Consider the following 27,275-nt stretch of genomic DNA (forward strand, 5'->3'; position numbering starts at 1 on the left):
ATTAATATTAAAAGAAAATTGGAGCTTTTCCTGAGGAGAATCTAATTTTCTGAATTTTGGGGGGCTTTTATTAGCACATGCCAAGAAACATGCAGACATTCTCCAGAGCATCCCTCAGCTGGCATTCCTTGCACCAAATATTCAAAGACAGGACAAAAGAATAAAGTATATACCACAGAAAACAATATATATTTTTAAAAGTAGAACAGCTTAATACACTGCTTAAAGATCTCTGAATTAAATGTATACCTGAGTCTGCAGCCTTATCACAAACACTGAAAATTCCCTGCTCAGAAACACAAAACTGCACTGACCATAACAGGTCGTTAGGGTGCCCAGGGGTAATGCCTTTGTTCTAATTGGATTTCTTCTAAGGGATTCAGCCTGGGGATTTCAGTATTGCTGCTCAGTGCAGCTGCTATTGGAAGGAGCAAGCCCCAGGTAACTTAATGACACTTAACTCCCTGTCAGGAGGAGGTCAGGGAGAGAACAGGTCTGGAGTGTTGTCACTCTCCATGTGACTGGGCCACTGGGAACCTGGGCAGGGCAGTGGCTGCTCCATGTGCCAGCACTGGTGACAGGGAGTGTTTAACATAAAAACAGTCATCTCCCTTCTTTAAGAGGAGAAACAATATGAGAGGCTGATTCCCCAGCCACTGATACTTGCAAAAAGGCATCATTAGGGGCAAAGCAGCTTCACTGATGGAATGACATGTGGGAAGGGAGCAGGGATGGCTGCAGTTTCAGCCTGGAAGTGAACTATACATTTCCTAATTGCAGCTACCTGGGGACTTTGAGTAAATGAGAATGAGAGATGTTGGAATTTGTTGAGGATATTAGGAGTAAACAGGCTTCCAGTTTACAATTAGTGCTAGGACATTACAAATGATTGGGGCTTTAATTATGGATGTCAGCCAAAAGAACAAGCTAGAGGACAAGAAGAGACTGACAAGACTATCAAACATTTCACCAACACTATCTCCTCATACTTTACAAAGCATTTCAACATTGTTTAGCTCTAAAAGAGAACAAGATCACTGCACAATAAAGAATATTGCTACCAAGGACAAACTGTGGCTCTATTTACTAAAGAAAAAAAACACATCAACTACATCCCTGCATTTGCAAATTTGTAATTTGAAATGTAAACGAGGTACATTGGGCTCTGAGGACTGTACCTGCACTACAGTCATGGCACAGGGGTGGGAATGTGCTGGGGAAAATGAAGAATTGCTAATATTCTTCAGCACTGTCAATGTACCTTTAAACAGAATGAATACTTTTGTGGGCTTTTACAAATTTTGTTAATCTAACAAAAAATAATTGAATAAAAAATTGAATTCTATTGCAAAGTGGTTTGAAAAATGTCTCTCTTTTCTCCTAGATTTCACAGACCGTAGAAATTTTCTTCTGAGAAGAATCTGTCTTTACTTTTTGATATTGCTGCTGAGCACTGAGCAGGGAACACTGAAGTCTTTCCCTGAGGTTCAGTGCAGGCTCCCTGGACGCTGATGTGACAGAAGGACTCTGCAGTGAAGCCTCTGCAGCGCTTGGGACAGGACGCCAGCCCCGAGCTCTGGAGGCAAAGAGCCTGGCCTGTGGAGTGGGACAAGCTGCTGAAAAAGACTGAAGTGAAGCTACTTGGAAGAGCCTCCTCCTGTCCTTTCCCACCTGTGTGGAACTGGTTTGCAGCCTGCCTTGGAAAAGGAGATGTTGTGCATGTACAGGCTTTACCATTCCAAGGCCTCTGACATAAACGGACATGACGCTCTGTCATCCAGTATTATGTTGACAAGACATTTTGAACTTACCACAATTAGTTTGTAAAACACCTAAGTTCATGTTCTAAAAACTAATTTAATGTATTATAATTTCATTCTTTTTTATATACTGTCTAACAGAATCACAGCTGCAAGCATTTTTGATTCCTGTTACTTTTGTTCTTTAATTAAATGACTACTTATTGCAGGAAATGAACATGTTTCCTGAAGCTCTTTTTTTCCCCAGGGATAGTTGGGAAGAGATTATAATTATTCTGCACCAAGCCATTTGACTTCTTCATCAACAGTCTGCAAAAGGATGATCTCAACTAAGGTTTTCCATCTTGTGGAATAGCATAAGATGGTTGTCACTGTGCACCAGTTGAGGCTCTGACCCTCTAAAAATGACAATTTGGTTCATTGTTATTCAAAATTACTAAGTTGGGCAGCCAGAGGCAGAAATGTAACAATGTACTTTGATGTTTAGCAAACAAATGGTTTTAATGCTTTCTTGGCAGCAAGAAGAAAAAAGTTACTAAATGCTAATGATGAAGCAAATAAAACTGGTTGAGAAAAATGTAAAGCCAGACATTTTAATAATGCCTGGCATGAAGAAGCACCTGAGCATTTACTCAATACTACTAACAAAATACTTGTGAGAAAAAGAACACATTGATAGCTGGAAACCACAGGTGATGAGACAGAACAAAATGGTGAATCCACTCACAAAACAAACATTTCTCTGCAAGACTCTCAAGTGCTGCCATTCCAGGGAGTCATTCTATGTTAAAAACTTGAAAAAGGAATTTTTGGTCCTGTAGCTTCATTGAGATGATCTCCATGAAGTGTGAAAATAATAAAATGCAGTCTGTCAAAGTGCTTGTATAGAGTACTACTGAATGGGGTGAGGTGGGGAACAGCCCCCACACAGTGTCAGTCCTGTCCCAGGTGGGGATGGAATCAGGACCTGGAGCTGCTCCTGGAGGAACTGGCAGGCAGGAACAGAAGGTAAGGAACACACCATGCCACACAAAGTCTGGTCAGTGCAATGGGAGAAGGACTAAGCACTCCTGGGAGAGGTGGTGTCAACATTTTAATGTTTGTCTTACTTGACTATCAGCTGAAGAACTGAATGACCCCATCACCCAATCCAAAGATTATTTTTCCTCTTTATTGTAATTTTTTAACTTGCTGGCTTTTCACAGAAATATGCAACATCATAACTAGCCTTTTAACATACATATATCTACCATTTTATTATTAATAATATAGCAGTAATTCTTAACAACAATATAATGATAGTCCAGGTGCAATATACAAAAAGCTAAACAGAGAGGAGAGCAAAGTTTCTTCAGCAGAAGAAGCATTTTCAGTTTGAGCAGAGCAGATGAGGCGCTGTTAACCACAAACTAAACTTGGCTGATAATCCATGTACAGCATGTCCTGTTTAGCAGGGATGCACACTTCCCCTGGCAATAAATATGATACAAAACACATTAAAATTATGTTGAAAAACATAATGAAAATACTGTAAGGCTTAGAGCAGCTTTTAAATGTCAGACAGTGCCCCTGAGCTGTGTCACTGCTGTACCCTGGGGTGGCTCTGAGGGGCTCTGTCCTCCCCACACTCAGGTCCTTCCTCAGCCAGTCCAGCCTCTGCTGGGGGGACAATTCCAGAGGCTCTGCCTGCTGCTGGGGCATCTGGACACTCCCTGGGCCAGGGAATTTGGGATCACACCTCAGAGGGTACAGGGAGCCTGTTCTCCCAAAGGGAAACAGCCTGCAGTGCACAATTCCCGTCACTAACTAAAAACAAGGCAGTGTAATTATTCTTCTCACATGCCCTCATTGTAAGAAAGAATTTGGTCCTTGCTGTGCACTTCTAAAATTTGTAAAGTTTAGAGAAAAGTCCTGTTTCATTCAGATATAATTCAATCAGACCAGTGGAAAGAAAAGTTTAACATCTCACGGAGTCCATCTAGTGGAGATCACAGTGAGCACAAACTCAAAAAAAACTTAAAAAAAAACCACACAAAAACCAGAAGCTCAGAAAACATTTGTGCAATGATGCAAATGGGATGACTGGACCAAATTATTTACTGGAAATCTCAGTGTAATTATTTCCAGAGACAGCACAGCCTTGTGGCTTTAAAATTCTTACCAAAATATTTGCACAGCAGCTTTATCTGATTTAAACCAAAATAATAATGTCAAGGAGTAAAAAACCCAACAGACAGCATCTGTTGGTTTTTTTACTTAAGTTTAATTAGAACTATTTGAAACACAGTTCTAACACAAGTGTTCTCTCAGAAAATCCTACTGAAGTTTAAGTGGCATGTGCTAAAAATAAAATGGCATATTACATTTTAGCAGACTCAGTAAATCTCAGAGGTGAGTGGGTAAGTCTTATCCACACAGATTTTAATATTATTAAGGAAAATATGCTTCCATTACAGTAGTTTCCTTGAGTATGAGCAAAAAAAAGTTACCATATTTTCCATTGCAAAAGTGTTTATTTTATATTCACCTTGAATTTCAGGAAGGAATCTGAAAAATCACTTCAGAATTCTGTCTTTGATTGAAACAAGGTCTGCAATCCCCTGCGAACATTGCACAGCTCCTCTTCTTGCTGTACAAAACAATTACATTTAGCACTTTTACCACATTTATCACATGCTTTTGAAATAAGCAGATTTTATTTAAGTATTGGTGCACCGTACATGCTTTTTAACATATCAAAGATGATATTTTTCAACACTGAGACTCAGAACTAAGTGAGTCTGTTCACATCTCCCTGCAGCTCCCATCATCCAGGTGAGGTTTTGAATAGAAGTCAGTGACATTTGCATTCTGACTAATTTTTATTTCTGCTAGGGGACTAGAAATCAAAATTTTAGTAATTTAGTGTTAAAACCTCAAAAATAAACAAAAGTGAGGACAAGATAAATTTATTTACCATTTCTTTTAGAAATTTCTCTTGGATTCCTTTTATGTCTTCTTTCATCAGATGCATCTATAAAAAAACAATGAATACATCTCCTCTGCTCACAACTGCCACTATGTTTTCAAGCAAACAATGAAATCCCTAAATGTGTCATAACCAAGAGATGCAGGTGCACATGCAGCCACCTGCCTATGGAAAAGGATGTTTTAAGTTTTTTCTTTCTTGGATGAGTAACACTAAAACAAAGTCACAGAATCCAGGACAGGTCCCAGTAACTGCAAAAAATCTGCAAATCTAGGCATAAACACTGAATATTGTGAAATTAAGGGACATTTTATGGCAAAAGCTAAAAAAATATTATGTATCATTAATATAATGCTGTGGATAAAATCTTCAGAAAAAAAAAAGTGCTATCTGTGGGTATAATTGAGGAATTATTAAAATGAACAAAACAGAAGTTCACCATACCTCTGAAGTAAAAACATTTTCTTCACAGCCAACAGAACAGCAGATATTCTTTTCAAAGGAAGTTTTAAGAATCTGAATTCTAAAGAAATAAAGGCAGTTCAAGCAGCTGTGCTACATAAGAACTTCCAACACAGAGCACAAATACATCCCATTGTTAAAGCCTATTTGCATTTAAAGCATGGATAAATATCCCCATCATTGTTACTGCAGGAACAGTCCCTCAGGTATGTGGAGAAATTTAGCTGGAGAACAATTACATGAACATTTTAATCTCATTTAATCTCATTTTCTCATCAATCATCTTTCTTTTATGGAAGAAGTTGCAGAGAGAAGAGGAGTTGTGCTCATTTCCCTCAAGTGAACAGAACAAAAATCTCACCCCAGGATTAGTGAACCTTACTGACCTCTGCTGCTCGTTTTTCATGTATGTACTGTAAGTGTGGGAATGCTTTTTCCAAAAGGTCTGGAAAGAAAAATATTAAGAGATGCTAATCAACGGGAACTGATTTTCCAAACTAAAAGTCATTCATTTCTAATATTAACAAAATGACAACCACAGACTCAACACAGAAAGGGCAGCAGTTACACAGGAGCTGGAAAAACCCAGCCCATTAAAATACTTGTAGGAGTTTATTGTAGGAGAAAAAACGTCCAGGAATTCATACAGTGCATACATGTAGGAAAACCCAGCGACCTTGGCATTCAAGAGCATCCTGACACCCCAAATGCATTATTTGAGACTTGATCCAACTAGAAACAAAATGGTAATGGCTTTGAAAATCAAAATTAATGATATTAAGTTAAAGATGATGTGAATGATCTATAGATTCCACCAGAATTCTCTCTTACCCATGGTCAAACAACTAAAATACAAACCGTGAATTCTTTTTCCATGATTTTCAGGGACTGAGAGTCCTTTTCAAATTTCTCAAGTTCCTCAGTGAGAGTACAGTGAAATTCATCCAACTGCCTGATCCTACCAAAACAAACCAGGTTAGCTGCAGAGGCTATTCACTGCATTTTAAGGATGTTTTAACAGAAATCTGCCATTACTGACCTGCATTCATGGAGCTGGAAACTCATTGTTGCCAAATGCTGATGGGCTACTCTCAGTGTTTGCTTATTAAAATTATCCATTTTCCGCGAGCGGTTCTAGGAGGATGTTTCAACATGAAATTCAGATTATTTGCACTTTAGGAAAACAAAACCCCTGTAAATATGTTCAGTAATAACTGCTTAATATCACAACAAACCCCCTTTAAAAATGTAATTGAGTGGTGCAAGCCAAGCTGTGCCCCATGTGCTCATGTACCCCCCAAGTGATGAACAGGAAGGGTCTTGCCTCAATTTTTTTGGTAACTTCTTTCTGGAGCTGCTGACAAATGCTGATGGCTGAGCAATCAGGCTTCCAGAATTCCCCATCCAAACCAGACATGTCATTTACAGATCGAGTGGAGACACTTTCAGACACTGAAGAGAACAAAAATATAATGTCAAATTCAGTATTATAAAGTCCCCAATCTGAAGTTAGCACAGGGCCTAGGACACATTCTGTTCTATAAAAATTAATGTCACCAATCAGATGGCTCAAACCAGTTTCTGTTTGCATTTCTGACTTTTTATATGGATCCAGTCTCTCTTTTCATGGATATTGTTAAAACTTGAATTTATCACATCATTTTGAAACTTTGCACTGTCAGTCCATGACCAACCTCTACAAGTAGCAGCATCATCTGTTTTAAATAATTTTTTGGGCTGTAAACTTCTTCGTCTCCTCTCTTTCTCTTCCTCCTCTTTGCTTGTTTCTGCCTCATCAGAGCTGCTTTCTGTGGTGCTGTGATAAGTTCTTTTGTGGAATGTCTGTACACTTGGTCCTTCAATAAAAATGAAAACAACGCTGAATTTTAGCTTTATTTAGAACAATGAATGGGAGGAAAAAGAAGATTTTATTGACATATTGGATGCAAACTCTAGGAGGATGTATCTTGGCTTTAAAACATGAGAATTATACAGAAATTCAAAACCATTACATTTATAGAGGGCACATTCAACTGAACTCTGACTTTTTCTGATAAAACCATTACCCCCATTTTTTTCCCCCAGTATCAGCAGGAATGCCTCTAACATTTTATTTGGAGGACAACTAACTCTTTACTAAAGCTGCATTTTGGAGCCTGGTTTTCAGAAGATTAAAAAACTTTGGCCATATTATTATGCCAAATAAAACATTTTTCTTAACCCTTATGGAGACACATAGAAAGTCTTATGCTTTAATTTAGATGTCTGTACCTGACTCATTCATGGGGGAATAAGGTTCTCTAATCCAAGACTGTACTCTACTCCTGCTGGACAGTGGGGTTGGTGCTACACAATCCTAAAAAAAAAGTCAGTGATTTATTTATTAGCTTCAACATTAAGTTACTTTTAGAAGTCTCCATCAGAAACTCACATTTGTGTTGTGAAAAATAATTTATTTTTTATTGGACGTCACTAAGAAAATATTTACTCCCTGTTATTTTTTTAAAATATGAATTGCAACTGATCTTGTTGGGATACAATTATTTCATTGTATCCATATGATAAACCTAATTCATCTCCAATATTTAAAAATTAACTATTTAACAGGTACCAAAATCTGTGTTAAATACTGAGATGAACTTCCCTTAAACCTCAGCACCTGGAAAGGAGATAACAGAAATGCCAAGCTGCAGCTCTCTTCTGAGAACAAGGAATGTCCTAACTTACCTCTTTACTTTTAGTGAGAGGTTTGGTGGGATTCTGGAGTTTGCCTTTAGCACAAGCTATGTCTGAAAAGCAAGATTGGGGACTTGAATCCTCGTTGTTGTTCCCTGTTTCCAGCACAGCCCCCTTTGCACGTTTTCCTCTGTCAGCTTTATGCGTTGTTAAGCTGAGCTACACATTAAGAAAAAAAAATCATTATTGAAAGGAGATGTCCCTTAAACCTCACCACCTGTAAATTGATAAAGCAAAGAGCTGCAGGTCTCTTCTGAAGAGCAAAGACTTTAGGAACGTACCTCTTCCTTATTTTTGTGGATAGGTTTAGTGATATCCTGAAGTTTTCCTTTAACAGAAAATGTGTCTAAAAAGCTATGTTGGAAACTTGAATCTTCATTATTATTATTATTAGAGGTTTCTGCTGCAGCTCCCTTGGAATTTTTGCCACTGACAGTTTTGTATGTGGTTAAGCTGAGCTGCACATGAACAAAAAACCCCAAACATTTGTGAGAGAAGTAAAAAACAGTTGGCAACCAAATGGAACAATTTCAGTTAAAACAACTCCAGAGAAAGGTTAATGCTCTTACCAAAGATGCCTCAGTTAAAACTGGTGAGAAGCTTTTCCTTCCAAATGCCAACTTTGGAGCTGCTCTCTCAGGGGACTGAGTTACACTCAGACATTGCAAACTCTTGTTTTGAGAACAGAAATTACTGGGAGAGGTTGCTCTCTCAGAGTTTAGCATTTCCCTGTCTTCTGGTGCTGATTCCTGCAGACCAAGCGACCTCTCACTGGAGCTGTGCACTGGACTGACATCTCCTGACGCTCTCTCAGCACCTGGCAAACAGTTCCTGCACTGTCAGCACCAGCACTGGCAGGTACACAAGGGAAGTCAAAGCCCCACACTGACCCCTGCTCAGCCCCACACTGTCCTCTGCTCAGCCCCACACTGTCCCCTGCTCAGCCCTACACTGCTCCCTGCTCCAGCCCTGGGAATTCCCAAATCTCAGATGGGTGGAATTTGTCACAGAACTTGCTACACTTCCCCTTTCTCCCTCTGCCACTGTTTCAGCAGTTTCAGATTTAACACTGACAAAATGTTTCTGTATTACCCTGAACATACACCTACACCTACAGAACATACAGACGTGTTAGTGGCATACTAATAAAATCCCTTAAATTATGTGGAACAACTGGAATTATGGGATATCTCATTTAAAAACAAGAAATAAATGTAAAATTGTACTGCTGTGATAACCCTCAATTAACCTCCACCTTTTGATGCAAGAAATTAGAAGTGAAAATACCTACATCTCACTGTCTCAATGGAGGCAGGGCTCTCAGCTGAAGGAATTTCCACTTCCTTCTGCTCTGCAGAATTCCTGGATTTGGCCAGTCCTTTCTGCACATAGCTATCCACTCTCTGTGGCTGCACAGGTACAACCTGCAGTACCTTTGGCTGCTTGGAATCCTTGTTTGCCCCATTCACATGTTTCTATTGCAATACAAAATTAAATTAGCATCTTTTTAACCACAGGGTCCATAAAAGTGATAGATACAGATTTATTATCTGTGTACCACAGTTCAAGCAGAAGGACTATCATCAGAAGTACTTAAATCCATAAACAGATCAGGTTTTCCAACATCAATAAACACTGAATTTCTCTAACTCAACACATAAATTTCTATTCTTATGAATTATTTAATTACTGGAGGCAATTACTGACATTTCAGGATTTAATGAATGAAGTTTATAAACCTTTCTATACATATATTGACGTGTTATGCTAAAACAATGAAAATGTTTTAGCAACCAGTGTTCCTTTACTAAAAATCCATTTGGATATTCAGCAAATGTATTGACACAGCACTTCCAGCACCACATCAACTCAACAAGATTTGGTTCACTAAACCCTCCCCATTTATGGACATTTTTAAAATATTGTCACATTTTCAAAATACAGCACACAGTAGTTCTTTGCAGCAGAATAAATCTCATGAATAGAAACCAAAATCTTTTATGAATAAGAAGATTATTTAGGACTGATTTTCTTAGCAGCTCAATTTTGATCATTAAAAAAGGACAATATTAAAAATAATAAAATTAACTTCAATTTGCATATGTTGGGCACTTGAAATTCAGGAGTGCCAAGTACAAAGTTGAGCAGAGTTTACTTTGAAAAACATGGCAGGAATGGATTTTTAATAATCAAGTGGAAATGTACACCTGTATTTTGGATTTCTCCTTCTTAGAGGTGCATGTTGGAATCTCTCCTTCACTCTCAGACTCAGAACTGGAAAGCTCTTTGTAATTTTTTGTTGCTGCTGCTCTTCGAGGGAGTTTTTTCCTGGTGGATTCTGCTATTGTTTCATCTGGTTTTGAATCCTGGGGTTTACATTTGTTTGTCTTTGGAAGAATAAAATCATCTTCAGTTAGCAAGAATGATTAATACACACATAGGATAAAAAGGCAGATAGCTTGGTTTAATGACTTGTAACTAAAAAAATTTAGCTTTACCAAAGCTCAGAGAATCCAGCCATCAGTCTACTGAAAATGTACAAAATCATTCTAACTCATTCATGACTGAAAAACCAACAACTATTATATGAAAAGAATAAAGTACTTGAAAAGAATAAAGTGTATTTAACAAATTATCTGGGGAAATGTCACATATTTATGAAAATGATATTAAAACTTTCTGGGGGGAATTAAGATTTTAAATATACATTAAAATTCTAGTTACAAATTTGCACTTACTGTTTTCTTATTTGTAATTTTGCCTTTAGCTTTATCCATGTGGTAAGTAGGGTCAGAGGATTTATTTGCTGCTACAACACAAGAAGGTTGAAAAATCAGGAAAATATACAAATGTTTGACATTAATTTGCTTTTTTTCTGTAAAATAACAAAATCACTTTCATGCCCACAAATTGATCAATTCATTAACTGCCTCCAGCCCACTATTTTGAAAAAGGCATTTTTAAAATTGACAACAACTTGTACCTGTCCCATCCTCCCATAGTTTTCCACATTAAAATACAGAATTTATGCAAATTGATCTTCATAAATGATTAGAACTAATTTGAAAATTGTTTATGCTTGGAAACAAGACAACAAGACAAAAATATATATTTGCAACACAGCACATGCCATGCTGTGCACTTCATGTCTGTGGACAAACTTACTAAAGAATTCCTCAGAAATATGGAAAAAAAAAAATCTTACTGTTGTCTGTTTTCTTTGGTCTCCCTGGTTTTTTACTTCTACTGTAATCAATTATCTGGGCTTTAGGTTTCTTCTTGGATTCGTGCAGCCAACTAATCTCTGTCTTGGTGTCATCCCCTCTGTTTTCTGTGTCTGAGTCACTGAAGAGATGCTTCTTGTCTCGATTGTTTCTAGTCTAAAAAACCCAAAAGAGTCCATAAATTACTGATTAATTTTTATATATAATCTGTTTGCATAATTGGTATTTAAAGGCAGGAGGACAAACTATGCTGCTCCATACAAATGTGAGCCTTACCTTTTTTCCTCCCTTCCCTTCTGTGCTGGATTTACTGATGGCTGTGTTCCTTAATTAGAGAAATAAAATCCACCTTTAAACAAGACATTTTAAAATAGTTGTTCTAAAGCTTTCTACTATTCCCATGATACATGGATTAAGGGTTCAAACAAAGGTACCTACTTTTGGTTCTACATTATTTTGGAATTACCTGCTCACCTTAAACCCTAAAGGTTGTGTTTGTTTCCCAATTATCTGTAGGAGTACACAGTAACAACACAGCCCTTTCCAGAAGGATCATTAACCAAAAACCATCCCCCTCTATTCAGGAGATTTTCTCCTTGTGGAATGCCATGAGGAGAACTATTTCCTCCATGGAACACATCCTTTCCTTTTTAGTTCCTTCCCAAGGGACCATCAAGGAACAGCCTAGGAGAACACAGCAATGTTTATTGCTTATAAAAACCAACACAGCCAAGATATTCTTGTCATGCAGCATTCCCTGGAATATTGTGAGTGCCTGCTGGAGAGTGCAGGCTGTACTGGGATAATCAGCCATCAAACAGAACATCCTACCCTTTTTTGTTTGTCTCTGTGTGAACACTCAGTTCAGTCACACGCAATTCTTGGATCTAAAAATGCAAATAAAGAAGAAACAAATGAAGGTTTTCACTGGTTATAGAATCTGTACAAAATTGAACAAGCCACCAGCCAGTAACTGCTAAGGAGATTTTTTTTCTTAGTTATTACACTCAGCAATTAAGGATCATTAATTTCTGTCTTAGAATTTATTTATTAGAGCTGACAGTTAAAACCAACACAACTGACTGAAGCTTTCAGTGTGTCAAAGCAAAAGCAATTCCCACCCACCTGCTTCACAACCTGCCTCAATTCACTCCTCTGAGCCACAAGAAGCAAAATTACCTTTTATCATCTGCAGATTTTCTTTTTGCTCAAACATCTGGACAAAGATGTCTTTAAAATGAGGATTAGAAGGATACCAATCACCTTTGGGATAATTTAAAATAATGATGCTCCTAACACAGTGTTTAATTCTTAATTCAGGAAAAACATCATCACAGCCTGAAGTGGCCAAAATCTTAGAGTATATTGTTCAATATTTGAGAATGCTGGAGGTTTTTACAAGGCAAACTTTCTCCCCCCTTTAGTTGACTGATACTATTTGAATGTTCAGATCTTAATTACTTTCAGTAGACTGATTTACTTTCTATTCTGTTCATAACATAAAAATTTCAGTTATTTCTTACTCCAAGCTTGATTGTAGGTTCATCAAACCCGCTGATGTTAAAGTTGTAGACATCATCCCTGTCAAACAGACACACAGCTCAATGTTGTGACTGAATTAAGGAACATTTCACAGAGTCAGGTGAGGGTAATCAGAAATTGGGTCTGAAAATGTTGTAACTACTTACAGAACATGACCAGCAGTTATATTAAGAAAAGAAGCAGTTTTTATGGTCCTGTCCTGAACTTCTTCCTATCCATAAATGAAAAGTTAGCTCTTGACTGTGCATTCATCTCAAAAAGCAACTTCATCATGACGATAATCAGGTTGATTAACTACAGTTCAATATGGCAAAACATATCTGCAGTCAATGCATAATTAGCATTAACATCTACAGATATTTAATATTCAGTGGTATTTATGAACTTTCCCTTTACACCTATTGACTTCCACCATGTATGTACATAACAAAAAAAATTCCAACAAAAGCACTAATGTGTTACCTTGGAGATCCAGGATTTATTTAAATGTGTCCTAAAAATAAAGATACATTTTGTTAAATACTAATTAGAATATATGCATTAGAATACAGCCTATATAAAAAAACCTTATCAAACTCAGGAAATTTATTCATGCATTTAAATACAACATCAGTTAAAAGATGGATTAAAAGAGGCCAGCCCCTCTCATTTCTCAGCATTCATGGGTACATCACAGAGACAGCACAAAAGGAAATAGTGCACATCATACCTGTTAAAGCCCAGGGAATCTCTTGCTTTGTTCTTCACATTACTCTTGTCTCTGTATCTGTCACTGATTTTACTGATCAGTGATTTGGCTGCATCTGCCATTTCTTTAGACTTTGGTTTCTACAAAAACAGTTTAAGACTCAACATCCAACAGAAGAACAAAGCTACAAACAGAACTTCACATTCCTAAGAACCCTCTAAACTTCATTAAATGTCTCCTAATGGATTCAATTACATTCATTTGAAAACTATTTTCCCTTGCATGACAGTAAACACACCAATTCTGAAACCCTGAAAATTGGACAATTCTCTTAATTCCAAGTAAAAGTAACAAAAGTAAGAAACTCTCACTGTCTTTGATTGTTTTGGAATTGCAGTCTCTTTTCTGAGGAGAACATCAGGGTCCTCTTGTGCATGATCAGAATGCAAAGATGTGTCAGACACTCTGGCTGAAAGAAATGTTTTAAACCATGGTTTAGTAGTAGTTTCAATATTTTTCCCTTTTGTATTAAACAGTTTCTGATCCAAACAATCAACACTCTGACCCTCCACTGAGGATGGCATCAATTCAATTTTCTAGGTTTTGCTTTTTTCATTTGTTTCTCTGGAGAGGTACTTCAAAAAGCTGAAGAAATGCTTTTTGTTTCACAGCTCTTTCACTACCAAGAGTAATAACGGGAAAAACAAGCATCACTGCAAGTTCATTTCTCTGAATCTATTTTTGAGAGTAACAGCTGACCAAGTGTGACCATCACCTGGATGGGATGCATGTGCCAGTGACAGATTTGGCTTTTGCTTGTCCCCAGTTGTTAGATTCTTCTCAGGAAGAGGGAATGTTCTTTTTTTCCACGTTTCAGTTTTATCAATAGAAGTCTCCAAAAGACCAGGCAGCCTAACAAAAACAACACCATCCTGCTGTCAGAACTCGAGTCTTAATTATAGTAAAAGTGCATCATAAAATAGGAAAATTGTTATATCCTAGAGCTATCAAAGAATTTTACATTGCAACAAAATATTAATTCTGGTAATGCTTGAAAATTTTCCCTTCCAAGTGAGTGACAACGACTTGGAATTCTTTTCCAGTACTTACAGAGGTTTGTTGCTTCTCCCAACTGGCTGAGAATCAGGAACAATATCTAACACTTCATCTAAATAAGACATTAATTTGGTGTCAATTATTATGGTAAAAGAAAAAATAATTTTAAAAGTAAGGACTATCAATGCTTGTGAAATGACTTGCCTAAAGTTTGCTTTTCTGTGGCCTCTGGTACAATTTTTAAGACTTCTTCAGAACGCATTTGCTACAGTGGAATGACACCCAAAAGGAAATATTAGTGCAGGATCATAAGCAGTACAACCTCTGATAAAACATTACTTCCTTTCTCATTTCATGGAAGTGCTGTTCCAGTACCTTCCCATGTATTTTTGCCTCATTCCTGTATCTGCCTTCCTGATCTGGTGTGTTTCCCAAAATTCATTGTCTATCTCTGCCCACTCTAAAAAGCACAGTAACACTGCCAGTTACAGCCCATAAAAGCCAAAGAAATGCTCTAAACAAAACATTCTGTGCATGAAAGCCTTTTCCAAAGCATGGTTGCATCAAAAAAAGCTTCAGAGTCCCATGGTCTGGGGCTTGACCTGAATCTGAGCTAGGCAGACAATCCCAACCAGAAACAATATAAAATTATTATTTTATAGTCATTGTTCAACAGCAAAAAAAAAAAAATCAAAAATATACTTAAAGTGCAGATCAGTGACACCTGTGTAGTTTTGTTTTATAGTAGTGAATGCCTGATCAAAAATGCACTAAAAAAAAAAGATGCTTTAAATGCTGCAAGCTGGACCTTTCACAAGCATACAGAATGTATTCTATGTTTTATGACTATTTCACTACTAATAATCAATTAGAAATTATTGCATGCACCTTTCTCCTATTATACACAAAGGAAGAACTGAGGTTCCAGAAATAGGAAGTTGATTCTGGGATGAGAACTGATGAGTGAATGCAAATTTGGCCTAATTTTGTCAGAGTTCAGTCTGACTTCAAACATTTTAAACCTGAATTTCAGAGGGCAAGAACACATAATGCAATAAAGTAAAACATACTATTTTCTAAAGGTCACTTGCTGACTGTAAAACTCTAGTTCTTTAAAATATGAATTAGGAACAAATTAAAATAGAAATTAATGTCATTCTAAGAAAAAGACTTAGCTACAGAGGACATGCATACTCCAGGAGGTTCCTGACAGAAATTTTTTGTTCTGCTCTCATTTATTGAATCTTTGTCAGACCTCTTAGTAGAGCTGGTCATTTCCAAAGGCAATTTAAATCTCCCTTTAAAAGGAGTGGCTGAAACAAAAGAGAGATGTGTTAGAATTCCACCAGTTCTCCCATTACAACAGGAAGAGTTTTACCCACATCATACCATAAACTCCAACAAAAGCTGGTTACTTTTCTTATCAGCCCCTTATGAGCCTTTAATAATTCAATTGATTCCAATTCTTTTATGTGGAGATTAAGAGCCCATGGGCTGTGGGTGTCTGGAGGCAAAAGCAAAGCTTGTTTCAGGCAGCCTCTGGTAGAAATAGTTGGTTTCTATATAAAGACTTCACTGTAATAGATTTTGACTGATAGATTTCTCAGCTGGCTCCAGCAGCAGCAGCTGCCTGACAGCTGCAGCAGAAGTGCCAGGTGAGCCTCAGCTGTGGGAATGCAGCACAGCCCCTGTCCCACCCTGTGTCCATGGACCAGGAACAAGCCGCCCTTAAATATTTCAAGTTTAAAGAATCTGCTTGAGAGATTTTATCACTTCTCCTTTTGATTTCCAGCTCTGCCAAAGAACACAGTTCATGCCTGAGTTTCAAGCACCATTTAGAGTGTATTTTTATCCTGAAAGCACTTGCAAACTTACATGTGCTGACAAAAAACTGTGGGCTCCTTGAGGACACACTTGTTCCAGGAATACGCACAGATGCTTCAGACACTTTTCGTTTACGTGATGGAGTTATCTTGAGGAACAGAAAGAACTTGACCATGATACACTGATTTAAGGATGACAGCACAAGAATTCAGAAAATCTATTGCCAAGAGTCTCTTGACACTTTCCATTACTGGAGTGTCTAATTGCTGCTGCTGCAGACACCAAGGTAAAGTGATTTTTATGCAGTTATATTTCAACAAAATATTTTTAGACTGGGATTGATGGGTTTTGTTTTCTCAATGAATTCAGTGAAGTACCAACAAATCCCGTCCCTTGTTCACCAAGGGATTCCCTGGAGATTCTGCAAAGCTACAAACTAAGCAGAAATAGGTTTATGAACTGCAAGACACCCACTGCTGCACCATGAAACAGAAACTCTTTCAGTTTCAAACCCTCCTCAGCAGTCTCTGAGGCCATATTTGACTTTTCCATTCTGGGACATCTGAGCATATCCTCAAAAACTTCTCTTTAGAGAGAATTCTCACAGCATCATGGTCTAAAGATCATTAACATTTCCTTCCTATTTCTGTCACATTACTGTAGTTTCAAAATACTAACAAGTTTTTTAGCAAAAGGATTTTTACAGCTTAGTGTCAAGTCATAGGGAAAACAACCAAACCCTTATTACAGAACTATATTCCAACTGTGAAATAAGAAGGGGTTTAGATGATTAAATATTACAAATATTTAAATTGGCATGCATTTTCTCTCTACTCCTTTTTGTTTTGACAATCCTATTTACCTTGGAGGAGTCACCTCTGAGTTTTTCTTGGCTGTTATTTTTACTCTGAGTCCTCAAACTTCCAAGAGGTTGCTGAGTTTTGTATTTACTGAGTTTCTCCTCCTCTCCAGATTTTTCTTTCAAACCTGGTGACAACTGACTTTCTGGTACCAGTACCTATAGAATATTTTAATTTCTTTTAATTTGTATACAATACACAATATTTGGATTTTATAATGTTTTATTTTTATACAAACACACAGAGCAACTTCTTTACCCTAAGTAAGACAGCCCCCACTGGAGATTCTGATAAACTTCAGAGGTTACAAACTTTTAGTTTGAAAGTTCCCAACTTAATTGCTATTTTTGTTACAAGGATGGGTTTCTAAGTAAAAATGCACATAAAAGAACTTGCCCTGTGCATATTTGTCTGTTTTATTCTATGATTTGGATATTAATATCTCCCACAAAAAAACAATGCATGCATACTAGGCACCACTTGCCTGGCTTTAGACTTATCAATACTTATTGATATTTTGAAGTTCTTGTGTTTAATGTGAATGATTATAACTTGTGAATAATAATCAGGCTAATTAAAGAAACCCAAGAAATCATCTAAGAACTCTGAGTTAGAATACCTGTGATCCACTTTCATCAAAGACAATGTGGACAGTTGTTTTAGCTACTGATCCAGACTGCTTCTTGCTGAATTCCTGCACAGGGATATGTCAAAATAAACACTTTGCTCTTTTTAAAACAAGGAACAAAATATTTAAGTGAGAGATCATAAGTGTCTGAAATCAGATTACAGAGGAAAAACGATTCTACAAATTCACAGCAGTTTCACCCTCATGAGTTCCTCAGTCAGACTCCAGGACAAAGCAGTTTCTTACAAGCAGCAAGGAGTAAGGTGTGGCTTGCTAAAAATGGCATACTAAATGAGTAAATCATGAGTATTAATTGCACTGCAAAACAAGACAGCTCATGAATCATTTCTGAAAGTATTTGTAAGCAACAGGTCGTGTTTCTGGAAAATGAAACATGCAAAAATTTGACATTAAGGTATGGTGTTCTTGTTCCAGCCTGGTGATTTTTTTGCAATTCATCTTCAAACTTGGAATGAAAGAAGCATTTCAGGTGACTGACTCCAGCACTGCTGAGCCCACCACAGCCCCTTGTCCCCAAGTGCCACATCCTCATGTGTGACATGGAGTCACTGCTCTGGCAGCCTGTGCCAGGGCTTGACAACTCTTTCAGTGGAAAGATTTTCCTAAAATCCAACCTAAACCTCCCCTGGTGCAACTTGAGGCCACTTCCTCTTGTCCTCACTAAGCATCTTTCCCAAAGTTTAACACATGATGCAGTTCTGTAGCAGTGATGTTAATGAGAAACTTTTGGTATGGAGAGATATCAACAATCACAGCTGGAACATTTATATGGCAATGAGACACTGAGTTTGAATCAATTAAACTACTCAAAATGGGTTTAAATCTTACCTTACATTTATGAAATCCATAAATCTTTATGACCACATCTTTGATTTCCAAGATAGAATCAAAATATAAAAGAAATTTCCCTCCTTCTAGAGTGCCCACACTCATTGGGCTTTTTAGCTCTATTGTTAATAATTTCTTTGAATCTTTTTCTGGACAAAAACAAAATTTGAAAAACAGCTTAATTTCACAGCATCTCATAATCTTTGTTAACACATGACAGATCCTTCAGTTCAGGTACTAAGATTAATATTTTATTTAATTCTCTCTAATCTAGAATAATTTTATTAGTAAAACAATTCAAAATTTAATCTTTTAGAAATAATTATGTTGTACATTATTCCAACAGAATTTTCTTTACTTACTTATAGTTACTAACTATATCTGCAGACAAATTACAGGTATTTACTGTTCTAACAAGTTCAAAAGCAATATTGTTACCTGTCATTGTCTTATGCCTTACTTTGTATTGAAATAACTCTAAGACATGATTACTAAATTATTTTCCTAAAATCACACCAGCATGCTCAAACTGCAGATGTGACTGCAATGCAACTTTGTCCCTGATAAAAACAGTTCCTACAATATTTTAAGTGAGAATTCTCTTTGCTAGAATTAAGTCAGTACTTTAAGATTAATCAATTTGAAATGAGATTGAAAATCCAAGTTTGAACACAACAAAAGGCCTCATTTTTGAGTTCAGATACCTTCCAGGCTGTACATGTTGACATCATCTTCTTGTATAATGACTGTTTCCCACTGAAGATCCTTAGATGAAAAATAAATTTTGAAAGATAGAAAAGTATTGTCTTACAATTAAAAGAAATCCAGTGATCAAAGTCATTCAGTGAGGATAAATTTCTAACTTTTTAAACCTCTATTACAGAGTGACAGGAACTTGTGCTTCACCATGGCTCCCTCTGCATGTGTTAAACTATTCCTGAACAGCATTGGGAAGTCATTACTGTGAAATTATTTCATCTAAATAGCAACAAATCTGGATTGATTTTAGCCCCATCAACTCTGGAATGCACACATAAGTTCAACATGTTGAACATGGGGAAATAAAATCTGACACACTCCAAGAAAAGTGTATTTACTGCCTCAGGACAAGTCAGGGGGAGACAGAACTCGGCTTACTGCATCCTCTGCTGCCACATAGAAGGAAATGCTTCTGCTGCCAACGTTGAAATCAATCCAAAACTCTTCCAGGTTCTCATCCAATGGTATCTGGAGCTAAAACAAAAAGAATAAGATAAAACAGTAAGAGCAGAGAGCATGTTGAGCTTCATGTTGGTCCGAACCCCTGACAAACTTTCAGACCATATCTATTTGTACACTTCTGAAAATTTTCTTATTTTATCTTTATTTTTTCTTAACTAGAAGGCAGAAAACCTTACCTCATGCTTATCAAGAGCTGCTGATAAACATGGGAATGTAAAAACCCTGTAAGAAAAGGATATTTTTTCAAGTATTCTATAATGCTGTAAATAAATTTTGCAGATCTGAACATAAGAAATGGATTGTGTTTTCACAAACTTTAGTAATTTGATTACTCAAAAAGGTAACATGATTTTTAATCACAACATAAAAACCCAAAATAAAGAAAATATATCAGCATAAAAAAAATCAGTTTTACCTTCTTTTGTCTCCAAGCATGCCATTCACTTGGTTAAGAAATTTTCTGCAATCCTATTAAAACACAGAAATTCCTTAAAGAATTGCAAAATGGAAATTTTCCTTCCTGGAAATATTCTTCATGTGACTTACTGTCTCAAATTCTGAATCTTTAATTCCTTTAAATGCAGTGGACACAAACTCCATGGGGAACCACTGGGAGGCCAGAACTGCCCTTTTCTTCTCTGACACCATTCTGCACAGAGCTTCTGTGAGGGCCACTTGTGTGTCATAGTCTGCAGCACAACATAATTCACAGCAAGAGCACATTGAAATAACCACTGAGGGGGGAAATATTCTCAGGAAACTCAGGGGTAAGCAGTGCTGAACATAATCTAGATCCCATTAGATCCAAATATGTAACCCATAAAGGATGATTAGAAAAAGAAGTATGGGAATAATGATGACTAAATAAGTTATTTTTCAAAATGTAACCAACCAAACTTTGCAGAACCACACCAGGGGTTTAAACAAGACAGAGAAGTTTTCAACTTTCATCTCTCTGAGCTGGGGAATTTTTGGACACCAAAGTGATCCCTGAGGGAGGTTACAGCACCTACTACCCACAGCCACAGCTCACAGCCTCAAAGATTAACTTCATAATTTTTCCTACTTGAAAACTTTTGTTTTAGAGAAAACAAAAAACTTCAATGAGTTTTCCATACACTGACCACACAGAAACATTCCAGGCTGCAGACTGTTTTCATGCAGTATTTGTATTTTTCAGATAACCCTAACCAGAGCATTCTGCAGCTTCCAAATACCTGCTCTGGTTTCTTAATGGGTCTGCATCTAATTTTTAAGAAGCTCAATACTAAATTAAATCCCATGCTCACCTCCAGCATCCAGAATTGTCCTCCCCATTTCACTCCTGCCAAATAAAGGAACATTTCATCAAAATGTGACAGCAACACAAGGCCTAGAAGAAAGGTTTATTATAAACTTTCAGTGTATGAGAGGGCCTGATTCCATGGAGCTCAAAGACTTCCAAGGGGTAAACACCTCTGGGAGCACTGCTTGGCAACCTGAATCACCTGACAGATACAATTTTGATTCAGTCTGCTTTTCTGAAGTGCTGGAAAATGATTTCCAGTGTGAACAGCCCAATTTTCCAGGGACTAATTCACTGTGCTTTGAGCACAACCTAAATGACAATTATGACAACTGGGATGTGGAGAAACCTGATTCAGACAGGGAAAGAGGAAAAGTCAGGCTTCTAATGGAAAATAACCCATGAGAATACCTGTCCACAGCCACTAACACTTAGAATTCAACAGCAAGTGCAGAAGTTGAGTTAAACAGGACCAATCTGCACAACAATTTAGTAAAAACTGCCTCCCAATTCTGCAAATGATGGCATGATATAAAAATTATAGTGAAGATCATTTACATGACAAGCAACATCTCCTTTGTAGAAAGTATCTTTTTCCTGGCATCTTGAGGGATCTTGTCAAGCAATAGATTCAGTTTTTTTATTACCTAAGAGTGGAAAAAAGAGAGCAAGATTAAATATAAAGTAAGTTTGTCGAACTTTGAGTCGTTATTTTGGGCCCTTGTAATGTATTTCATACCACTGAAGAAAGCAACAGGCTTAAGTAACTGCAAAACAAGAAAAGACAAATTCTACATGACTTTAAATGGTATTTATCTTACTAAAATAACCTCAATTTCAATCAGTTACACTCGTTTCAATGAGAACAGCAGTTGCTCAACAGTTGTTTCTTATTTGCAGGTTTAAATACAGAAAATCTTCCCAAGCTGCAGTTCTGTCTGCAGTTGATTGCTGAGCTAAAGTGTACCTGAAGTTAACATTAAAAAGCCTTTCCTCTGGGGATGTAGCCTTTACAGAAGACTTTTTTGTAACCTTCCCTTTCTTTAGAGGGAAAATCCCCTGACAACCTGAGGTTACTAAAATAAACTGGAGAAATTTGGAGAGTACTGGAAGGAATGGAAATTTCCTGCAAGTGACTAAAGAATTCACAACCAACAACCTCAATCCTATTTCTAGGACTTGTAGGGCACATTTTTCTTCCTATGCTTTTATACAGCTTCCTCAATAGAACTTTAATATCATTATTTTGTAATTTACTCTTAAAAAACCCAAGAAACAAACAAAAAGCGCCACCACCACAGGTCAGTAATCTGAAACAGCCCCAACATATAAACAACAAACATTCCCAAAGAAACATTATACAATCCTTCTGATCCTAAAGCACTACAATATTCTCTTTTTTGTAGCATATGTACAGTTAAATAACAATCTCCACAAAGTGTGTTAACACACTACCCAGGAAACTGCTGCTTAGAAAGATGTTTACCTCCTGCTGAACATAAATATTAATTCTTGCATCAGTGATGAGGGAACATGTTCTCAGAACAAAGTTTTCTAGTATTTGCATTTTACCTAACAAACAGGAAAGAAAGAAATCAGAGTTGAAATCAAGAATGTATTAGGGTGCCCCCTCATAAACACTTGGGAAAGGATTCATTTTCATTTAGAAATAAAATACAGTGTGTCTGGTTTTTTATAAAGAATTAGTGATATGTAAAACAGAATAGTTACTGCAATTTATAGCAACCATGTTTCTATTCCTGTGCATCACTGTGTGATTCCCCTGGGTAGGAGATTATTCATTTTTAAATGTAATTGGTCAATCCTGTAACTCAGCTCTCTAAGACACAACTCAGGTTCTCCTCAGGGCTGAGGAAATGAATCTTTCACTTTGATCATGACACCAAACAGTCAGTGGGGACTTTCTCCTCAGTGCCACACTGAAAGGTAAGGGCAGGGGGACATTCACAAGGACAAGGAAGGATCACTGGGCTGTGCTGAGCTGTGACAGGGCCTTAAAAGCAAATTTTTTTAGGAATAACTCAGTTCATTTGCCATCTCTGAGACTTATTGTGCTGTTCTATCAGTAACAACAGCAAGTTACAAGGAAATCTGTCCACAGAGAAGCCTCAAACTAAAGCTGGAACAGGAATGAGAAATGTGGTCCTTTGTGAGTCCTGAAAGAGACATTGGAAACTCTCATTTCTGCTTTTTAAGCTCACCTTCAGGTCTGCTATCACACATAGCCTGCAATAAAAAAACAAAACAAAACATTTTGATAAAGAAAACATGACAGCATTAAAAGAATCAGACAATATGTACCTCCAGGAAGTAATCAAACAGCATGTAAGATTTTGAAATTATTTTGTCCCTAACAAAAAATCTAAGAGATAATCTCTATCAACAAGTGTGTTTTCCCAAAATTACATTTCAGTTAAATTTACTGAAATTATTTCACCAATGACAAAGATTATTATGAAGTCACAGTTCTTATAAACTGGATTAGCACACCAATAATGTGTGTAATCAAAATGTGATCAAGATGAAAATTTTTTTGTTCATTGAGCATTTACTGTTACTGGTTGCTTAAACTTTATTTCATGATGCCAGCCATGAACAGAAATTAGTATGAATACAGCAAACTGTTTAACCCAAATGATTTATAATCTATTTCACAAGTCATTGTACTGTTAACTTCAAGAAGACATTACATAGAACATATTTAAAGTCCCTCTATTACTAAACTAGTAACAATCACTTTGACAAATTTTATGATCAATGTATTTTTACCAGCAACATGATGAAGAAATCTTCAGCCAGATTTGTAAGCATTTCATTCTTTTCATTTCCTCTGAGGACCAAAATTCCTTTTAACTTTTCAAACCAATTGACCATGTAAAGGGAAAAGAAAGAGAAATCTATTTTAATAGCCTGGAAAATGGTTTGCATTATACTTAAGTAAAACTATACAAACTCTACAAGGATTAAAACAACAGCATCCCCAATCTGCAGAGCAGATGTTATCCCCAGACAGAAATTCTTCACTCAGGTGAAGCAAAAATAGGTGATTTTAAGGATTTTTTTAACACAAAAACTGAAGATCTACTTTGGCACCTGCCACCTCAGACAAAACAGCTGAAAATCGATAATGGCTGAATGAAAGAGTGTTGTTTGATGGTGTGAATGCAAGCATAAAGTTATTTTGTTTATTATTTTAGCCCTTGTAATGTATTTCATACCACTGAAGAAAAACTTCAGTAACTGCAAAACAAGAAAAGGCAATGACTTCTACATGACTTTAAATGGTATTTATCTTACTAAAACAACCTCAATTTCAATAAGCTACATTAGTTTCAATGGGAACAGTAGTTATTCAACAGTTGTTTCTTATTTGCAGGTTTACTATTATTATCTTGTTTATTTATTATTTGTTTATTATTAAAGTAGCTGAGAAGGCAATTGAGTAACTCTGATCTGACACTGCCATTCATTTTCTCCAGTGAAATCTCTGGTGAAAGCAGAAGGGAAGTGGTGTCTGCTGTTCAGTTTTGGCTGAGTTACAAATGATTACAGTATCTAGCATGCAGGTTAAAATAGGACTATTGTGGGAATTAATAAAAATAATGAAATGGAACCAGGAAATTCTAAATCCTGAGTCAAAAGCAATATAACAAAGCACATGAAGATATATCATCTTGTTTCAATTGCTGTAAGCATATCTAAATTAATTATATATTGCATGATTTGCAAAACCCTCACTGGGATAGAGCAGCATCCCTTTATAAGGGGTTACTTGACAAAGAACATTTAAATATGAACAATCTTTGTTGCAAAATTATGGGAAATTCCTGATTCTGACCCAATCCAGGACCAAATCAAACACTGAGCTGCTCAGCACTGAAGCATTGCTTGTGCATTTTATTCATATTTATATATTTATTTAGAAGTTCACAGATGCTTTATGGTTTTACTTATCCTTCCAACAAGACCGTGTTTTATCATTGCTGGGAGCCCATCTTCTCCTGCTATGCTGATTTTTCTCCCACATTTCTGAACAGCATTCAGTAAAGTAGAAATGCTTTTGAATTCTTGTTTGTCAAGTGCCTGAAATAAAAATTACAACACAAGCTTTAGTGTGAAGTCCCACAAGAACCCATATTTAATGACCCAGATGCCTTTTTTGTTCTCAAAAACCACCTTAGCTGCAGCTTGGAGGAAAGATTTCATTCATAAAATTTATTTTGGGTTCTTAAATCAACTGCTATTGTCAACCAAGCTAAATGAAAGAAGTTTTTTTCACTCTCTTCCAAAGATGCTGTAGATTATTTTGATGCAATTATTACATTACCCAACACAGAAGCTTGTCCAATTTGTTGACAAACTGTTTGCTGCATTTGTGAGAGATGTTTTCACATTCTTCTGTGGCCAGAAACTGCTCTAAGGATTGGAAATCCTTTTTTCCTGTAGCTTCATCAATTAACTTTTCAAACTGTAAGTAATATACCAAAGCAACTGTATTACTGTATGCTAAACACTGAGAGAACACAATTAACACAGACTTGATCCAAGTTTTATACAATCACCTGCTGCATTTGAAGCAAATATTCTGAACCACAAAATAATTATGTGTAAAACCTTAAGTACAGAGCACCCCTTCTAATAAATTAATCCTGCAAATACTTATGCACTGAGATTTTAATTATTTGCCTTAACTGGCTTTTGTTTCCTCATATTACAGCTGAATCCCTACAGTAGTGTTTGCTGTATCAATGTACCTTACTTGGTGTATTTAGTATTTTACACTTCTGAGTTACCTTATCTGTTTTGTACCTTTTTTCTTCCTAAATTTCTTTAAATTGCAACTGGATTTCAACATTTTGATCTTAAGTATCACCTTAGTTGATGAACCTCTGCCAAATGCATATGATTTATTTTCATCAGTAGCAATTTCCAGTTCCTCTTGCTTTCCACTTAGCACTAAGCCAGGCCAAAAGAAAATCTCTTCCTACCCCACTGCACTGCCACACTGAAGATTTTCCTTACAATTAAATGCTAGCAATTAAAACGATCAATACTAATCTCCTGCTCCATCAGCACATACCTGCATCTCTTTCCTCACTGGCATTTTTGTAATTCACCAACCGAGCTGCATAAAAGGGAACAATTATCACACTTAAAGAGGTTTTGCAAACACATTGGTAATCAGTCAAAATACATCACAGATTCCCCAAAGTTTGTGTATAAATGTGTAAAAAGTGTATAAATGCCATATAAATGTTATTTAAGCACCTGGGGAACTTTTCTTGCATGGGTGAACAATTGCTTAAAGCAAAGGAGAAGAAGGAATGATCAGTGTTGTGGCTGGAGGCAGAGGGACCTGAGAGGATCCTCAGCATTTCCCAGCAAGAAAACAGCACAGAAGGGCAACATCAGGGGAGTCAACAGCAAAACCCCATAAAGGTCTCGCATAAAATGGTAAATTAAATCATTTAACAAATATGATAAATTATGCAGTGGAAAAGAATTCTTGATTATACATACAGTGATGGGCTCCAAAGTGACTGTCACCAGTTAAAAGCAAGATATGGGAAACAGAGGTTTCTGAAAATAGTGTCTTAATACTCAAGGGCAGGTAAAATAGTTGCTTTGTCAAACATTTAAGAGAAGCAATGAATCTGTTCACGCTTTCTATGAATTATTTCACGCCAACCAAACAATGTGCAGTCAATAACCCGAAGCTTTGGTCTCCGCATCCCAGCCATTATGCAGACAAAACGAACAGTGATTAAAGACAGGGAATGCCTTCTGTAAAACATCAATGGGAACACAGCCTAGCTATTCCTGTACTAAACAATACAGAAATAACAAATACTGGGTGATTTTGAATTCCTTTTTCCAACATAAGAACACAGCGGCCTTCTCTGAGGCCTGTGCTGGCAGCTCACAGCTCTCCTGTCTCCGGCCCGGTCACACAGCCCTGAGGAGGGAGCAGAGTTCGCTTTTCCACACAGGAGCCCGCAGGCCCCGCCGATCCCGGGATCCCCGCGCGCCCTCAGCCGGACGCCCTCAGCGCCAGCCGGGCCGGGCCCCGGCGCTCCCCGCCCGCCAGCCCCGCCGGCCAATCAGCGCCCGGCAGCGCTGAGCGGACCAATGGCGAGCGGCGGAGGGCGGG

At 37.1% G+C, this 27,275-nt stretch overlaps 2 protein-coding genes across 3 annotated transcripts in view; one reads left to right on the plus strand and one right to left on the minus strand.

The window, feature by feature from the left end:
• The window catches only part of PHACTR3 (phosphatase and actin regulator 3), a 100,244-nt gene extending 98,267 nt beyond the window's left edge, over nucleotides 1-1,977 (plus strand). For both annotated transcript variants that reach the window (XM_033074759.2, XM_033074760.2), the window contains exon 13: nucleotides 1,385-1,977. In XM_033074759.2, coding sequence (XP_032930650.1) covers nucleotides 1,385-1,400 — 16 coding nt within the window. In that variant the 3' untranslated portion in view covers nucleotides 1,401-1,977. The remainder of the gene's footprint in view (nucleotides 1-1,384) is intronic.
• SYCP2 (synaptonemal complex protein 2) lies at nucleotides 1,432-27,085 on the minus strand. Its single transcript, XM_033074762.1, has 46 exons — nucleotides 27,049-27,085; nucleotides 26,205-26,249; nucleotides 25,452-25,592; nucleotides 25,079-25,207; nucleotides 23,894-23,998; nucleotides 23,326-23,350; nucleotides 22,590-22,675; nucleotides 21,662-21,750; nucleotides 21,108-21,142; nucleotides 20,365-20,507; nucleotides 20,234-20,286; nucleotides 19,995-20,040; nucleotides 19,735-19,830; nucleotides 19,302-19,362; nucleotides 18,598-18,746; nucleotides 17,740-17,814; nucleotides 17,123-17,278; nucleotides 16,312-16,408; nucleotides 15,631-15,749; nucleotides 14,641-14,701; nucleotides 14,491-14,548; nucleotides 14,156-14,292; nucleotides 13,752-13,849; nucleotides 13,402-13,520; nucleotides 13,155-13,185; nucleotides 12,839-12,903; nucleotides 12,674-12,731; nucleotides 11,982-12,037; nucleotides 11,427-11,475; nucleotides 11,132-11,306; nucleotides 10,665-10,735; nucleotides 10,134-10,313; nucleotides 9,218-9,401; nucleotides 8,496-8,743; nucleotides 8,208-8,384; nucleotides 7,918-8,085; nucleotides 7,462-7,546; nucleotides 6,885-7,046; nucleotides 6,515-6,642; nucleotides 6,230-6,324; nucleotides 6,049-6,148; nucleotides 5,577-5,635; nucleotides 5,173-5,251; nucleotides 4,717-4,773; nucleotides 4,288-4,389; nucleotides 1,432-3,229 (listed from the first exon to the last, which is right to left on the minus strand). Exons 2-45 carry the CDS (start codon nucleotides 26,226-26,228, stop codon nucleotides 4,321-4,323), a joined length of 4,398 nt encoding a protein of 1,465 aa, XP_032930653.1. The 5' UTR covers nucleotides 26,229-26,249; nucleotides 27,049-27,085; the 3' UTR covers nucleotides 1,432-3,229; nucleotides 4,288-4,320.
• Between the last annotated feature and the right edge of the window lie 190 nt (nucleotides 27,086-27,275).

The sequence above is a fragment of the Catharus ustulatus genome, chromosome 17 (genome assembly GCF_009819885.2).
Source record: "Catharus ustulatus isolate bCatUst1 chromosome 17, bCatUst1.pri.v2, whole genome shotgun sequence".
In the NCBI taxonomy this organism is placed as follows: Eukaryota; Metazoa; Chordata; class Aves; order Passeriformes; family Turdidae; genus Catharus; species Catharus ustulatus.